Source organism: Erythrolamprus reginae, chromosome 3, assembly GCF_031021105.1.
Source record: "Erythrolamprus reginae isolate rEryReg1 chromosome 3, rEryReg1.hap1, whole genome shotgun sequence".
NCBI lineage: Eukaryota > Metazoa > Chordata > Lepidosauria > Squamata > Dipsadidae > Erythrolamprus > Erythrolamprus reginae.
Genome location: NC_091952.1, coordinates 230,378,872 through 230,396,433, shown reverse-complemented (window position 1 = coordinate 230,396,433; position 17,562 = coordinate 230,378,872). Strand labels below are relative to the sequence as shown.

General features: G+C 40.0%; 1 protein-coding gene across 5 annotated transcripts in view; it reads left to right on the top strand.

Moving 5' to 3' along the window:
* The window catches only part of UBR5 (ubiquitin protein ligase E3 component n-recognin 5), a 106,945-nt gene extending 91,440 nt beyond the window's left edge, over window positions 1-15,505 (top strand). For all 5 annotated transcript variants that reach the window (XM_070748159.1, XM_070748158.1, XM_070748155.1 and 2 more), the window contains 11 exons: window positions 1,590-1,704; window positions 2,678-2,822; window positions 3,921-4,051; window positions 4,638-4,698; window positions 6,083-6,258; window positions 6,457-6,541; window positions 7,459-7,614; window positions 7,795-7,908; window positions 9,932-10,076; window positions 11,434-11,519; window positions 13,018-15,505. In XM_070748159.1, coding sequence (XP_070604260.1) covers window positions 1,590-1,704; window positions 2,678-2,822; window positions 3,921-4,051; window positions 4,638-4,698; window positions 6,083-6,258; window positions 6,457-6,541; window positions 7,459-7,614; window positions 7,795-7,908; window positions 9,932-10,076; window positions 11,434-11,519; window positions 13,018-13,230 — 1,427 coding nt within the window. In that variant the 3' untranslated portion in view covers window positions 13,231-15,505. The remainder of the gene's footprint in view (window positions 1-1,589; window positions 1,705-2,677; window positions 2,823-3,920; window positions 4,052-4,637; window positions 4,699-6,082; window positions 6,259-6,456; window positions 6,542-7,458; window positions 7,615-7,794; window positions 7,909-9,931; window positions 10,077-11,433; window positions 11,520-13,017) is intronic.
* Window positions 15,506-17,562: the final 2,057 nt, after the last annotated feature.

Here is a 17,562-nt window from a genome sequence, read left to right as displayed (position 1 = left end):
AATTAATAACATTTAGCATAGAAGAAATACCAAAGGAAGAATTAAGAAAAAAGAAACAATGTTATGTAGAGAAATATATGTATTCTATTTCAGTTACTCGTACCTGGGCCTACCATTCATTTAGAAATTGTTTAAAGTTAAGAGTGGCATTGGAAAAAATGTGAAGACTGGCATATGGCCAATCCTCACATCTTAACTGTCACAGCATTGTCACAGTCACATAATAAAAATGTGGGTGCTTGGCAACTGGCATGTAGCTGTGACAGTTGCAACATCCCAGCACAGTGATTGCCATTTGTGACCTTCCCAGCTAGCTTCCGAAAAACAAAGTCAATGAGAAAAGCCAGATTTGTATAACAAAAACATGATTCACTTAACAAGTGCAGTGATTGGTTAACAACCATGGTGAAAAAGGTTGCAAAATTGGACATGATTAACTTAACAACTACCTTGCTTAGCAACAGAAATTCTGGTCCCAGTTGTGGTCATAAGTTGAGGACTGTAAAGGCGTTGAGAATCAATAACACTTTGAAGCAAGGAAGGATTCCGTTGGCATACCGTCACATTTTCTCCTGCAATATATTTTTTGAACTACGATACAAGTACCTTCTAAAACAGTGGTGGCAAACTTATGGCATGGGTGCCGCAGGTGGCATGTGGAGCCATATCTGCTGGTATATGAGCTGTTGCCCTAGCTCAGCTCCAGCATGCATGTGTGTGCCGGCCAGCTGATTTTTGGCTCGCACTGAGGCTCTGAGAGGGAGTTTTTGGCTTCCAGAGAGCCTCCGGGGGGCTGGGGAGGGTGTTTGGAAAGCCTTTGGAGCCTGTGGAGGGCAAAACAGAGTGGGCCTTCTCCGAGTCCCGTCAACTAAACAATGCCGTTTGGCGGGACCCAGGGGAAGAGCCTTCTCTGTGGTGGCCCCGGCCCTCTGGAACCAACTCCCCCCAGAGATTAGAATTGCCCCCTCCCTCCTCGCCTTTCGTAAGCTCTTTAAAACCCACCTCTGCCGTCAGGCATGGGGGAACTGAGATATTCTTTCCCCCTAGGCCTTTACAATTTATGCATGGTATGTTTGTATGTATGTTTGGTTTTATAATAAGGGCTTTTTAGTTGTTTTAGTATTGGATTGTTACATGCTGTTTTTATCATTGTTGTTAGCTGCCCTGAGTCCAAAGAGAGGGGCGGCATACAAATCCAATAAATAAATAAATAAAACATGAGCCTACTGAGTCCATCTGAAGTTAGAAAACAGGCTGTTTCTGGCCTCCAGTGGGACAGAGGAAGCTGTTTTTGCCCTCCCTAGGCATTGAATTATGGGTGCGGGCACTCCTGCATGCATGGTAACGTGCACGCATGTTATTTCGGCACCCAAGGGAAAAAAGGTTCGCCATCATTGTTCTAAAATGTTGCTCAGAATGGGGAGGTAAAATTAGATGAAAAGGTGTTACTGCATTAGTTCTTAATTCTTTTGTAGAAAGCTTCCAAACTTAAAATTTTGTATTCTTCTTCCTCAGTGATAGATCTCACTGTTCATGATTCTTTGTATTAGTTATGTATAAACTCTGTACAAACTTGACTGTCTCTTCAGGTCTAATGCAGAGATTACGGAACAGAGGGGAGAGAGATCGAGAAAGGGAGCGGGAGAGAGAAATGAGGAGAAACAGTAGTGGCTTGCGAACTGGTTCTCGAAGAGACAGAGACAGGTACGTTGTCCCCCTGACATATAAATTTTGTTCAGAGAATTTTCTGGTGTAGATTTTTAGTAATGGGGAGCAGATTATGACTTAAGAGCACAGTATACCTCTCTAAATCGTCTTACAGAATCAAAGATTCAAAATGTTTGCACTGAAGTATAAACAAAAGGTGGAGTGGAAACTGATGTCCTGTTCATTTAACACAGTGGTTCTCAACCTTGGGGTCGGCACCCTTTTGGGGGTCGAATGATCATTTCAAAGGGGTCGCCTAAGACCATGGGGAAAGACAAATTTCTATTCTGGCACCTTGGAACATATTTTTACAATCTAACCAATCAGGCATTTACAATGGGGGGGAGGTGTTCCTGACCTTCCTGCCAATCAGCTTAAAACTCTGTTGGGAAAATTGGTGCTAGACTTATGGTTGGGGGCCACCACAACACGAGGAACTGTATTAAGGGGTCGCGGCATTAGAAAGGTTGAGAACCACTCTTTAACTGAACAGAAACCCCGTTTTAATGTTTTTAACACATTCCCAAAATTAATACAAAATCGGTATTGGTACATGGTGGAACACATTCAATTTGAAATTATGGAAATTCAAATGAATATGATTGATGAAAATAAAGTGGAAAAACCGATGGGAAGATGGGGCAGGGTCAGAGGTTTTATGGCTAGTAGAATTCGAGACCGAGCCCCAAAGAACAAATTGGAATCACTCTACATTGTGTAAATATGTTGATGTTCATGGTTTTAAAATATTATAAATTAGTACACCCTCATTTGGGGGAGGGACTGAATGATTGTTGTGCGGTGACGGGAGCACATATCACTGTGCACTGCTTTGTGTTGTGTGTATTTGTTTATATTATAAAATTCAATAAAATTTATTTTTTTAAAAAACATTCCCACAATTCTTGGTCGTATAGGAAGCAACAATAATTTCTGATAAAGAACGTTTGTGTGTGCGTGTGTTTTAAAGGGATTTCAGGAGGCAGCTGTCCATTGACACCAGACCTTTTCGACCTGCATCTGAAGGAAATCCTAGTGATGACCCTGATCCTCTTCCAGCACATCGACAGGCCTTGGGTGAAAGACTTTATCCTCGTGTACAAGCAATGCAACCTGTGAGCCTAAGTCTCTTCATTTGGGGAGGGCATCATCTCCCCTCCTCTTAAAGAAAATATTCTAATCTGTTTTATTTGAGCGTTTTACAGTCTTTGCCTTAATTTCTTCTTGGACGGTTCATAATCTATTTTCTGACATTGGTGTCGAACAAGTTATGATAATAAGACTTGGCTTAATATGCCACAATCTGTAGCAGAATGTATTTATTTAACGAATGTATATAGCTACAATACAAATAATCTTAGACCTTGGACAATATAAATAAAACAATTGTGCATGTATGGAAAAAGATCTATATTTGGAGGAGCTTTATCTTTTAATAAATAGGTCAGCATTCAATGCAAGGATTGTGTTATCTCCTCCTCGGGGTAATCATTCCCATACCAACCTACCTGCCATCCTTTCTTCTGAATGCCAGGTTAATGACTATTAAATTTGAAAAAGCCTCCCTTTAAAATAAATTTCTGGGTTAGCATGGATCTTGTGAATATTGCTGTATCTAAGAACAGAATAGACTGGTAGATTTTAATTAGCATTGTGACTGTAAGAATACAGAATCATTGATAGATAACTAGAAAAAAATCCAAGGCTGGAACAAAATTAGAAACATAGAAACATAGAAGACTGACGGCAGAAAAAGACCCCATGGTCCATCTAGTCTGCCCTTTTACTATTTCCTGTATTTTATCTTACAATGGATATATGTTTATCCCAGGCATGTTTAAATTCGGTTACTGTGGATTTACCAACCACGTCTGCTGGAAGTTTGTTCTGAGTCTGAATCTGTTAGATTAATTTGCTTATTGGGCTATTTTTGGTGATTGGGATAAACTCCAGAAAAATAATCCTTCCACATTTTCCATATTACTTGAATTCAGAACAAATTATATTGTACTATCAGGATTTACCCTCCCTATGTCTAGAATAGAAATTTCCTGGAGCCAAATCCCATCCCATTTACCCTGTGGTTCTCTACCCATAATTTTAACATATTGGGAAGCAGACAGCAGATTTTTTCCTGCATATCTAGGATAATAATTAGGTAGAGGGAAAAAAGTGTAAACATCAGAAAATAAATATAACTTACATCTTTTCAGGCATTTGCAAGCAAGATTACAGGCATGCTATTGGAATTGTCACCTGCACAGTTGCTTTTGCTATTAGCAAGTGAAGATTCCCTTCGAGCAAGAGTGGATGAGGCTATGGAGCTCATCATTGCACATGGGAGGTAATTTAATATTCATGAGAATTAAAATATGCCTGTGAATTTCAACAATGGTAATGATTAGCTTCTGACTTCCTAAGTAAGCCAAGTTATCTAGCTTACCCCCTCCATATTTATAAACAAACGGCAGAAAATCCATCCCAAATTTTGCACACATCTGCTATCACACAAAATTTTGGATCTTTTTGATAGTGGAAGAGGCTCTTTCATTCTATCATAAGGCACATCTACAGCATGCAAAAATGATGGAATATATATTGTGACATTATGACATAAACTCTTCTTAACATGTACTTGGGTGTAGTGTGTAACACAAATGCAGAAAAGGCAACATTTGTTCCCAATCTGTTTTATTGTTCACTTGCCTTCTCCTAGCATCTATGCCCACTGGTTTGTATTGTGGTTATGTTTAGAGATTCCAAGTGAGGTCTTTGCAATTTCTGCAAGAAATGGAGATTGTATTGTAGGCGTGATAAATAGTGCATTAAAATCCAACAGAGGAATATGTATAGTGTAGTTGCTGCTTTGCCGTCCTCCTTCTATAAACGTTATATTGGCTCAATGTAATTGGTTTTTATTTTCTTCAAAGGGAAAATGGAGCTGACAGCATTCTAGACCTTGGCTTGTTGGATTCTTCTGATAAAGTACAAGTAAGAAACATCTGTAGACAATGCCTTTATTAATTTACTGTTTAAAGATGTCTGAAATATCTAAAATAGAGACATTTACCAAGAAGATTGTTTTACTCGCATACTTGAGACCAGAAGTTATATGAATTCCCAGAGTCATCAAATTAAATATCAGTTATTAAAGAATCAAATTCCATGAAGCCATACAAGTTGGAGTTCTGAACAAGAGACTACATTGCAGCATATGATTGCAGCTTGCTCTTGCAATACTTACAGCCTCAAATTTGTCATGGAAATTGACCATACAGCTATTTCTCATTTAATGATTGCATCGTTTAGGGACCATTCACATTTTGGGCAATGATGAAAAATAAACTTTATGAATAGTCCTCACAATTACAACCTTTGTAGATCTATAAAACAAAGGAAAATTGAAATAAAATTATAAGCACAATTGACATTTCACTTAGTCACTGCTTAATGACCCAAGTTTCTTCTCCAATTCATGATTGGTATACTAGGAGGAGTATCTGTAATATGTTTCTATGCCCAGCCATGGTTTCATTTACTCATCTTAGTCTTATATCTTGGAAAACAGGTGGCATTAGCGGTTTTCTGTGTGAAGATGAAAAATTGTCTCTGGTTTGAATTTGTAGTGAACTCATTCAGACAATATCTTTCTTCTTAATTTCATTTCAGAGTATTTTGCATGCTACCTCTTTACAAATTACTGTTCCTTTCTTCTTTCATTAATGTTGAATTCATAGAGCCTACAAACCTAAACTTTTCCCCCCTGCATGCCCAAAAACTAGTTATTAGAAATTAGACTATTCCATTTAGTTTTTATTTGCTTGAAGAGATACAAAATAACTAAAGCAGAATCCATATTTTAGAACCCTCTATCTCAGTGGTGGTGAACCTTTTTTTCCTTGGGTGCCAAAAGAGCATGTACGCTTGCTGTTACACATGCGCAAATGCCCACACCCATAATCCAATTCCTGGGAAGGGCAAAAACAGCTTCCCCCATCACCTGGCAGCCCTCTGGAGGCCAGAAACGGCCTGTTTCCCAACTTCTGGTGGGCCTAGTAAGCCCTTCCCAAGCTCCATAGGCTTCCCTGGAGCCGGAGGAGAGTAAAAACGCCCTCCCCCATCCCCTTGGAGGCTCTCTGGCAGCAAAAAATGCCCTCCAAGAGCCTCTGTGTGAGCCAAAAATCAGCTGGACGGCACACAAATGCATGTTGAAGCGGAGTGCGGGCAACAGCTTGCGTGCCAGCAGATATGTCTCTGTGTGCCACCTGTGCCACAGGTTCGCCATCACTGCTCTATATAATTACATAGATGTATTGGTATATTATTAAATTAGCATTATTTATTTTTAATTCTATTGTGTATTTCTTTTAAAAAGGAAAATAGAAAACGACACGGTTCTAGTCGTAGTGTTGTGGACATGGAATTAGATGATACAGATGATGGTGATGATAACGCACCACTGTTTTATCAACCTGGAAAACGTGGTTTTTATACACCGAGGCCGGGCAAAAATACAGAAGCCAGACTGAATTGCTTCAGAAATATTGGCAGGTAAAATATCCTCTAGATGAGTGAATTGCTTTTCAGAGAAAAAAACAATACGAAATGTATAAATGACAGTAAATGTAATGAGATTGGGATTTTCAACCAAAATTTGAAAATAATAACATTTGTTTCTTAATACTTCTATGTTGATATTGTTACAACAATTTTCTGTTAAAATATTAACTGCTTTCTACTCATTTTCAGAATTCTAGGGTTGTGCTTGCTGCAAAATGAACTATGTCCGATTACGTTAAATCGACATGTAATAAAAGTGCTTCTTGGCAGAAAGGTAAGCACCTCTTAGTGAATTACCATAGGGCTGCTGCATTATTTGATGAAGTTTGTCTTCAGCTAAAAATGTAGGGCATTGCTCCCATGACCTCTATCCTTCTGTTTAAAATTCCTATTTTAGTCTGCTGGAAGTCACAAGCTCAGTTGGTCGTAAGTAGTGTTGGGCGAACCGAACTTCGGGCTCGTGCCAAACTTTGCTGTGTTCAGCATGCCGAACCCGAACTTTTTAGAAGTTCGGCGTTCGCTCAAACACCGTGAAGTGCCGCCGCCCAGCTGTCATCTTCTGAGAAGAGGAAGAAGAGCTGGCTGCCAGTGGCGGCAGAGGAAGGCAAACACCGGGGAGCTGTTGGCCGTTCGGGAGGCACGAAAGGAGGCGGGGAATCCCACGATGGGATTCCTGGGGCGGAGCTTTGACGTCACGGAGACTCCTTCCTGGCCGGCCGAAATGGGGAGTTGAGGAAGAAATAAAGCCACGGGCCAGGAAGGAGTCTCCGTGACGTCAAAGACCCGCCCACGGAATCCCATCATGGCATTCCCCACCTCGTTTATTTTTACGGGTGTAAAAAATTTTAAGGGTTCGGAGAACTTACCCGAACTCCGCCACCAAGTTTGGGTAAGTTCGCCGAACCCAAACTTTGTTGGGTTCACCCAACACTAGTTGTAAGTCCAAATTAGATGAACCACTCAGTCTAAGAACTAACCCATGACCATACATAACCTTTTGTGCTTATATTGTGATTTATTTAACTTCTATGTTTCTATGTTTCTTGATCAGGTAGTGGAAGTGTGCATACACTATTGTTCTTAAAATAGATATGAGAGTATTAGTTGTAAAATCTTGTAAAAATCCCAACAATAAGATTACCTGTACAATGGAACATGAGTAAATGTTTAATGTTTACTTTCTATTTTCAGGTCAACTGGCATGATTTTGCGTTCTTCGACCCAGTCATGTATGAGAGTTTACGGCAACTCATCCTCGCTTCCCAAAGCACAGATGCTGATGCAGTTTTTGCAGCAATGGACTTAGCTTTTGCGATAGACCTGTGCAAAGAGGAAGGTGGAGGACAGGTAGGCCCAAACTACTGTAGTTAATGTTACTTCCTCAGAATGTCTTTATTAATGTTAACATCCATAGATTCTTCAGTGAAAAATGTAAGTAAGACTAATAAGAGGAGTTGTGAATAAGTGATGGTTACGAAACTTTTAATAATATTTTTAAAATAATTCTGTGTTGCATTATTTTTCTAGGTTGAACTTATTTCCAATGGTGTAAATATACCAGTCACTCCTCAAAATGTGTATGAATATGTCCGTAAATATGCAGAACATAGAATGTTAGTAGTTGCAGAACAACCTCTACACGTAAGTGATGTTAAATCTTCTTGGAATTTGATGCACTTTTTCTTAGTACTGTTCTTCAAGCTGTAAAGAAATATTGTGTTGAATAAATAGATACAAATGTTTAAGCCATCCACGAAATCTCACGTTTTTCATAAAATATTCAGAAAATCTGTCGCAAAAATACTTCTCTTACTATCAGCAGTATATCTGTGTGAAATTTAGAATTAGCATAATAAATACAGTGATCCCCCGGGTATTGCGATCCCGATCATTGCGAAATGGCTATATGGCAATTTTGCAACCCAGAAGTAAAAACACCATCTGCGCATGCGCGCCCTTTTTTCTATGGGCACGCATGCGTAGATGGCGCCGGGCAGATCAGCTGCTGGGCGGCTTCCCTAGGTCTTCCCCCTCTTGCTGGCGGGAGGGCGAGCGGCGGGCATCAGCGAGGAGTTTCCCCACCGCCCACGCAAACTCCTTGCTGCCGCCCGCCCTTCGCCCGCCCACGCCGTTCATTCTCGCCGCTTCCCAGCTGAGTCCTGAAGCGAATTGGCTTCAGGACTCAGCTGGGAAGCGCGAGCGAGCGGCGCCAGGGAACGGCTTGTCCGCCGCCTGCCTGCCCGCGCGCCCTTCGCCTGCCCACGCCGTTCATTCTTGCCGCTTCCCAGCTGAGTCCTGAAGCGAATTGGCTTCAGGACTCAGCTGGGAAGCGCGAGCGAGTGGCGCCAGCGAACGGCTTGTCCGCCGCCTGCCCGCGTGCCCGCCCTTCGCCCGCCCACGCCGTTCATTCTCGCCGCTTCCCAGCTGAGTCCTGAAGCGAATTGGCTTCAGGACTCAGCTGGGAAGCGCGAGCGAGCGGCGCCAGCGAACGGCTTGTCCGCCGCCTGCCTGCTAGCGAGGAGCCGAAGATTGGGGGCCGCGCGGCTGTTTTAAAACGTCGCCGCCGGCATGGGGGGCTTGCTAGCACCCCCCGGACCCCCAACCCGGGTTTGGGGGGCTGCTAGGAAGCCCCCCATGCCGGCGGCGACGTTTTAAAACAGCCGCGCGGCTTCCCAATGAGTCCCGAAGACAAACGCGGAAGTTCGCCTTTGACGTTTGTCTTCGGGACTCAGTTGGGAAGCCGCGCGGCTGTTTTAAAACGTCGCCGCCGGCATGGGGGGCTTCCTAGCAGCCCCCCAAACCCGGGTTGGGGGTCCGAGGGGTGCTGGCAAGCCCCCCATGCCGGTGGCGACGTTTTAAAACAGCCGCGCGGCCCCCAATCTTCGGCTCCTCGCTAGCGCTGCGGAAGTAAAAACACCATCTGCGCATGCGCAGATGGTGTTTTTACTTCCGCAGCGCTACTTCGCTAAAACCCGATCATTGCTAGGGGTCCTGGAACGGAACCCTCGCAATGATCGGGGGATCACTGTATTGTTCTTCCCTCTGATCCAGTTATGAAGAAGGGTGAACAAATCTGCCAATTTCCCATTTGATTCTTAATTTTTCTGTTATTCTGTTTCTGGGAGAAAATGTATTTATTCTCAGTTAAATTTGGGTTGGCCTTGATAGCTAAACCAAAACTTGTGGCAACTAATATTCTGCTTTTTTGTGAGCCCAGTTTCCCAGAGTAGCTCTCTTGAGGTTTAGAACAATTCCAGCTGGTCTCTTGATTCCAGAACATAAAATAATTAAACTTCAGGTAAATACAGAGGATATGTTTGGTTTTTTATAATAAGGGTTTTTTTTAGTTATTTTTATTAATTGGATTGTTCATGTTGTTTTACCACTGTTGTTAGCCGCCCCGAGTCTGCGGAGAGGGGCGGCATACAAATCCAGTAAATTAATAATAATAATAATAATAATAATATGACACACACACACACACACCTTTCTACTTTACCTCTGGATCTGGATGATATGAAGCAAAAGATTATTCTTTGAATAATCTGCAGTTGCTGCAGTTCATGGCAAGAACTTGTATATCACAGCAAGGAATCTTGAATTGCATTGTAACCCAGCAGTGTGCATTTGAGTGTTAGAATTCTATTTCTGGTGTTTTTTTCAGGCAATGAGGAAAGGTCTGCTGGATGTACTTCCAAAGAATTCATTAGAAGACTTGACAGCAGAAGATTTCAGGCTTCTAGTCAATGGATGTGGTGAAGTTAATGTGCAGATGCTAATCAGCTTTACTTCTTTCAATGATGAGTCAGGTATAAAATATTTTCATTATAAGTTGCACCATAATAAAATTGTGATCAGCTTCTTTGCGTGCTAATTAAAAAATAAAATGTCTTACAAGTTATATAGGTTATCTGATGTTGTATAAGATGGCCTATTTCATTCCTCTAGAAAAGATATGAAAAGGATTTAGTGAGAATATATTCTGTCACTAGTGTCCATTCTGGGGGATGGAAACAGTTGTATGTAATCATAGATTCTTGATTGTATTTATCCTGGGTCCACTGGTGAACTTCTTCACAAAATAAAAATAATAGTTCAGATTATTTCTTTTAGATACGATTTTTGGATTTTTTGAAAAAAATTGAGACTTCATAGCTTGTTTAATGTAAAATGTAATTTATAATGAACATTGTATTACTGTCCAACTAAAGAGTAGTGCTGTTGAATCATACTACAGTGATACCTCGCCTTATGAACGCCCCTTCATACGAACGTTTCGTGATACGAACCCAGGGTTTACGATTTGTTTGCCTTGTCTTAAGAACCATTTTTGTTTTACGAACCCGAGCCCGGGTGCGTGGGCTCTCTTACTGCGTGTGTGCTCTCGTACTGTGTGTGCGCTCTCTGACTGCCGCAGGGATTTCCCTGCTTTGTGACTGTCACCGCTGGGTTTTCCCATTTGATTACAGCCCCCACTGGGATTCCGCGCTTGGAGAAAGCACTCTCGCAGCCGCTTCGCTGGGAGCGCTTTCTCCAAGCGCTTTGGGAACGCCCGCCCCTCCTGCAGCCCCTTCGCTGACAGCCCTGGACGAAAGCGCTCCTAGTGAAGGGGCTGCGAGAGGGGCGGGGCAGGCATTCCCAAAGCGCTTGGAAAATACCCTCTCACAGCCCCTTCGCTGGGAGCGCTTTCGCCGAGCCAGCCCCTTTGCAGCCGCTCCTCTACTCCAGCCCCGCCCTACCAAAGGGTGGGGCTGCCATGTCCCGGCAGATTCCATCCCTCTTGCCAGAACAAGAGGATAGTGGCGGTGGCGTTTTCCCTTTGAGAAGCAGCAACAGCGCCGGGAATGTCACATCCACTCCCCCTGCTGCCCCCCGCCCCCGAACAAGGTTCCGAATGCCGACAGAAAAGGGCAAAATGGGTGAGTTTTGGGCTTGCATGCATTATTTGCTTTTCCATTGATTCCTATGGGAAACATTGATTCATCTTACGAACTTTTCACCTTACGAACCTCGTCCCAGAACCAATTAAGTTCGTAAGATGAGGTATTACTGTATTTCAATAGCATTTAAGACATTATTATATTTTAAGTATTTCCATGAATTCACTTTTGAAAGTAATATTATGGGGTGTCTGCTTTTAATATTTTTTTATTTAATTTTGTTTAGGAGAAAATGCTGAGAAACTTCTGCAGTTTAAACGATGGTTTTGGTCCATAGTAGAGAAGATGAGTATGACTGAAAGGCAAGATTTAGTAAGTCTTATTTCTTTTCCTTCGAGCATGCCTTTTGAGTATCTAAAGTGAAATTCCTTTAATGGTTTGAAAAGTTAAAAACATTATTCTCACTTTCATATTATTGTCCTCTGTTTTCATGTTGGCTTATATCCCATATACTTCGGGTTTAGAATTTCTTTAATATGAAGTTCTGAGATCACATTGCAAACTTTTGAAAGTGAGGGATTTTGAATGGTTATTTAAGAAATGGCATGGAATTTTCCATGGAAAGTGAAAAAAATGTAAATGACAAATATCTAGTTCTTGAAAATACTTAGAAGGTAGATGTTTTGCTTCCCACTTTTTTATTTTGCTTCAGGCCAGGTCTCTAGAGATGAGATTAGTTGCTCATAGAAAAATAATAGTGCAGCATAGCAATAAATTTGCTAGAATAAATTTGTTATACAGTGAACCCTCGAGTTTCGCGTCCTCAAGGATCGCGAAAGGGCTATTTCGCTAGTTTTCAACCCGGAAGTAAACTCCACCATCTGCGCATGCGTGCCCTTCCACGCATGCGTAGATGGTGGAGTTTCCCCGCCGGGCAGAGGCTTCCCTGGGTCTTCCCCCTCTTGCCCCGGTAAGACCCCAGCGGCGGTGGGCTGGAGCGCGAGCTTGGGGCACCCTAGCTCCGCTTCCCAGCTGGGAAGCGGAGCCGGCAACAGCGTGGGCGGGCGGGCGGCGCACGCGAGCTTGGGGCAGCCTAGCTCCGCTTCCCAGCTGGGAAGCGGAGCCGGCAACAGCGTGGGCGGGCGCGCGGTGCGCGCGAGCTTGGGGCAGCCTAGCTCCGCTTCCCAGCTGGGAAGCGGAGCTAGGGTTTCCCCAAGCGCGCGCGCACCCCAGGCGCGAGCAACGGGGTGGGCGGGCGAAGGGCGGGCGGCAGTGGAAGTAAAAACACCATCTGCGCACGCGCAGATGGTGTTTTTACTTCCGCACCGCTACTTCGCGAAAAATCGATCATCGCTTGGGGTCCTGGAACGGAACCCTCGCGATGATCGAGGGTTCACTGTACATCCTACAAATTCCCTTATTTGTGGAAATCAAAAATAATGTTAAGAATCAGATCCTAAGGAACATTAATGAAATGATGGGTCTCATTCCTAAGTAAGTATATTATGGAAACCTCTAATCAACATAAAAGAAGTATAACAAGTGGAAAAGGCTTTTTCATCTGAATATTATTTGTATTGTTTCAATGTTTACCAATAAAAGGTTTTTAAGACAAGAGATTTGACACAAATCTTTGTTAAAAATAAATATGTTAAAAAATTGCCAGGTGTTCATTTTAATGTCACTGTATACAGATCTCGGGGTTAGGACAGAAATATTAACAGAACATGAGATAGATGAAAAAATGTTCATATAAAAATATGTGTTGTTTGCAGGATACTATCCATTTATATGTGTGCAATTATTAATATAAAAATTGGGTATGAATTTATTTAGTGAAGGATTAACACATTTTTTTAACTGCCCTTAGGTTTACTTTTGGACATCTAGCCCATCATTACCTGCTAGTGAAGAAGGATTTCAGCCTATGCCATCCATCACAATAAGACCACCAGATGATCAACACCTTCCTACAGCAAACACATGTATATCACGCCTTTATGTTCCACTTTATTCTTCTAAACAGATTCTTAAACAGAAGTTACTACTCGCCATTAAGACCAAAAATTTTGGTTTTGTGTAGACTATTAAAAAAAGTGTGTACTGCTGTATAATTATTACTAGCTAGATTTTTTGTAGAATTTCCATTTGTCCATAAAAGTTTATGAAAGTTAACGCTGTCATGCCCCCTCCTGATGCTGGTACTGCAATGATAAAATGCAACATTCCCAAATAAAGTTGGTAACCTAAGGGCTGAAGAAGCATTGGCGATGTTAGATTGTGATAATTTGCTAGTCATTAACTTCTTGGCCAAATCCAGCCAAAGATGACAGCAGAACAATATAAATTACACTGTGATTTAACTTTTTTGCAAAAAGGGTAGAAATATGTCAAATGTTCCTCAAAAAAAAAATTTCACTGCTGCCTTTCTGGAAAGTGTTTCAGCAAAGGTGCTTGTATAGAGGGAATAGGAAATTTCAAAATAAAAGATGAAGTATGTCCTGTGGTTTATTTTAACTTTTTTTTAAAAAAAAAGAAAAGAAAAATGGTGTTTAAGTTTGTGGTTGGCTGCAGTTGTGCATCATGTATATTGAACTTGTAAAAAGTTCTTGCCAGTTAGAGCTAAGAGTTGAAATCATTCATGTTTGCTTAAAAAGAACCACTGCCATTGCAATTTTGTCTGCTTGCACTGGACTCTGGCACAATAAATACCACCATTAATGTTTTGCATGTAGTCTGTATAACCTTAGTGAGATTCTTTTTGTAAGTAAGAAGGAAGCCAATGCACAGTATTTAATCGTTTACAATCAACATTTTGTATCCCTCTTTCTTTGAGCGGTCAGTTTAGGAGGCTTCTCCAGCTCAAATCCAGACACCTGTTCTGCTGTGTCTCAAGCTGGTTAAATTTTCAGCCTGGGCACTATGTGGTAACTGTAAAATGTTTATAAGATCATGATTATTTGAAGGTACATTTTGAAAAAAAAAATTTAATGTTCGTGAACAGCTTAACTACTTTTGTATCTAGCCTTTTTTAAGTATCTTGTTACAGTTTTTAATAAATTACAGTCATACTGAAAAAATAGTTTTTATTTATGTGACCTGTATATTTAGTTGCTACTGCACACCACAGTTATCTATTAATTTATTTGTAAGTGAATAAAACTACTCTTCCCTTTCAGTTAAAATAGAAGCAGTTCAGTCTGCATTTTACAGTTAGCAGAAAAGTTAAAGATGGCCTGATCCAACAAAGTGTAATCTTTTCATCAGATATAGCTTACTCAGCACAAAAACATTTGCCAAATCCATTGTAGTGCACATACAAAATGCTATTTTTATTAAAGCATTTTAGTGCATAACATTTCAGTATATTAAGATCCTACTTAGTTGAATACTAACTTATTGTAGGAAAGGGGAAGATTCTTTGTTATTTTATGCTTACCATCTCATAGTCAGGAATTCCTTATAATTTGTTAATGTGGGGTTTCGGCAGGGGGGAAATTGCACATCATTAAAGAACTTGCCTGAATTTCTGCCAAAATGGACCATCTCTTCTCTTTCTCTATGCCAACAAATGTCATGCCTCTTTCTGCCTTAGCTTGAAAATAGCATCCTGCTTCTGTAGAGTATTTTTTGTTTTGGCAGACACTCTAGCAGTGTAAATCCTAACTATAATCTCTTTTAAAATTAAGACTGAAGACTGTTCTCTTAAAAGCTGACTGTGCCAGGCTTACTCAGTTTTCTAAAAAAAAAAAAAATTAAATAGCAGGTGCTTCATTTCCACCCCCAACCCCCCTTGCACATTTTGATGAAATCATTCTTTCTGAATGACAGCCCTTTTAAGGATAAGGATGGAGTTTTTCATGTTTGGCATAGAATTCAGGTTCTGTTTTTGAATTTGCTACTTGACTTATAGCAAGTTTCATAATGTCTGAGCCTCTTGCATTCTGTAATTAAAAAATGCTACCTACCTCACAGAAGAGTTGAGGCATAATAAAGTTAATATTCTCTGAAGCCCTTTTAGGAAAGGCTGTGTATATTGTAAAATATTGTTATATATAACCTGTGTATATCTAGCATAACCCTATGTTATATGTATAGCTCTGTATATAACACAATTGTTTTACAACAGTCACAGCAAAATACATTACAAAAATTCATAAGGCCTATAGCGTGTGTGTATACACACACATGTACACAATACTTTGTTGTTACTTTAATGCCAAGGGGGAAAGCTAGAATGATTAATGTTGTAGTCATTGACTCAAAATGTGTATGTAGCTATATAAATAGCTTTTCTCTGTATATTTGAACATTATCAAGCTTTTAATAAGAAATGCTTATTAAAATTGTACACCGCATTACTGTGTGGCTTAAATTAGTTTCTTTTAAATATATGGCAAGAAAAATCATAGGAAAGTTTTCCAATAGTGTCTTGAATCTTACCTAACTTTTGATAATCATATTCTTTTAAAAGCTGGATTTTGATTACTTTTTTCCTTCAGAAGCCACTGAACTGAATGGGCTTGAAATCGTGACAATTCAGTTGCTATGGTAATTCTCTAAAGTCCTTTGGGACTTTCTTGATCATGGAACCTCGGTTTTGTAACAAGATGTACGGTATTTTGGTAATTGGATAGTCACCAACAACGAAATCGACCCAAATAAGAAATGATACAAATTATGGCACCTTCAGAATTTCTAACTTTATGTTGCCCACAATTTAGCCTTTTGGACTAATGTTAATTTGAGAGACAGCAAGGTTATTCTCTACATCTGTTAATTAGCCCCAGTGTCTATTGAACAGGCCAGCCTTTTATTTTGGGCAAGAAATAGATAAAATATGAAATGGTGAAACCTATGAAGATTTATGAACAATTAAAAATCTTATTTAGTCTATAGTTAGCACTATATGTTTAGCACAGCATACACGTCAATATTACTATCTGTCAGAGATAGCATGAGTGCTGCCATTTGTTCCAGTTAAAATTTCAGAAGACGGAGGCAGCTGAAGATCAGCCATCAAGCCAGTTTGTGGATAATCTCCAACTTCTGGACTTCAACTCCCAGAGTGGCTGAGGAACTCTGGGAGTTGAAATACACAAGTGTTAAAGTTGCCATGGTTGGAAGCCTCTGCTTTAGACACAATATCCTAAGTTTTGTTATGCTTTATAAGTAAACTGACCAAGTAAGCAAAATAAGGTATTTAAGCCTCTGAAAGCACTTAATTGTAGCAATTAAGTACTACAGACTCCAAATTTCTAGCCTGGTACATTTCCCATGTCAAATGGCTTATCTCAACCCTCATCATACCAACTGCCATATCTAAGAGAAGAAAAGGTCTGCACACATTGATAAACTTCCTTTGAAAATGCTTTCCTTTTCTCAGGACCTTCAATTGAAATAGATTCAGTTGCATATTCTTTGCTTATCACAGACCAAGATGTCACAGCATGAAATCAACCACAGACATTTTTACATTCCTCCTCTGTTTAGATTTAAGCTTTTTTACTTCTCTTTGATTTGGTAAGGAGAAACTTCCCTCTTTTTTGAAGCTACCCTTCTTACTGTCTACATTTTAAAGAAATAACAACATGCTTTTATAAAACTATTTTATTTGTTACAATTTATTTTTAATTGCTGTTTTAAGGGCGTATTTAAATCTTGTATCATGTGCATGTATTTTATGATCTGATGATTTCACGATGAGATACAGGTACTTATAACGTAGATCAGACTAAGAAACCAATGCCATAGACAGCTAATTATTTTTATTTTAACCTTTATAATAAGTATTATTATATAATAAGTCTGAATGTGTGTCCCTCATCCCTCACTTTATCTTCACGTGAATTAGAAAGAGTTCCATTTGAGACATTTGCTCAAGTACATTTATACTTTTATTTATTATTATTATTATTTTATTTTTTTATTTAATAGAAGTTTCTCCTTACCAAATCAAAGAGAAGTAAAAAAGCTTAAATCCCTCTTTTTTGAAGCTACCCTTCTTACTGTCTATTTATTATTATTATTTTTATTTATTTATTTATTTATTTAATAGAATGGGATTACGCCACATTTGTCTCATTTTTACCTCTTCCTCCTGTCCATCGAAATCCTTTCCCATGCCCTTCACCTTTGTCTACTTTCTATAAAAAAAGTAAGGCATTATTAGATAAATGATGGGGAAGAAAATTAATGCAGTAGCAGACCATACTGCTCCATGCACAGAAATATAGTTGTGCTAGATTAGTCCTTAGCTGTACATATTGAACTCCAGAGCAGGAATAGACCACAATGGACAGGATTTGTCATTGCAAAAGTATACTGTTAGACAGTTCAAGACATGCAGAGCGCATAGCAAAAATAATCTGGTTTAAATAAATGATTTGACTTTTAGCAAAACTTTTGTCTGAAT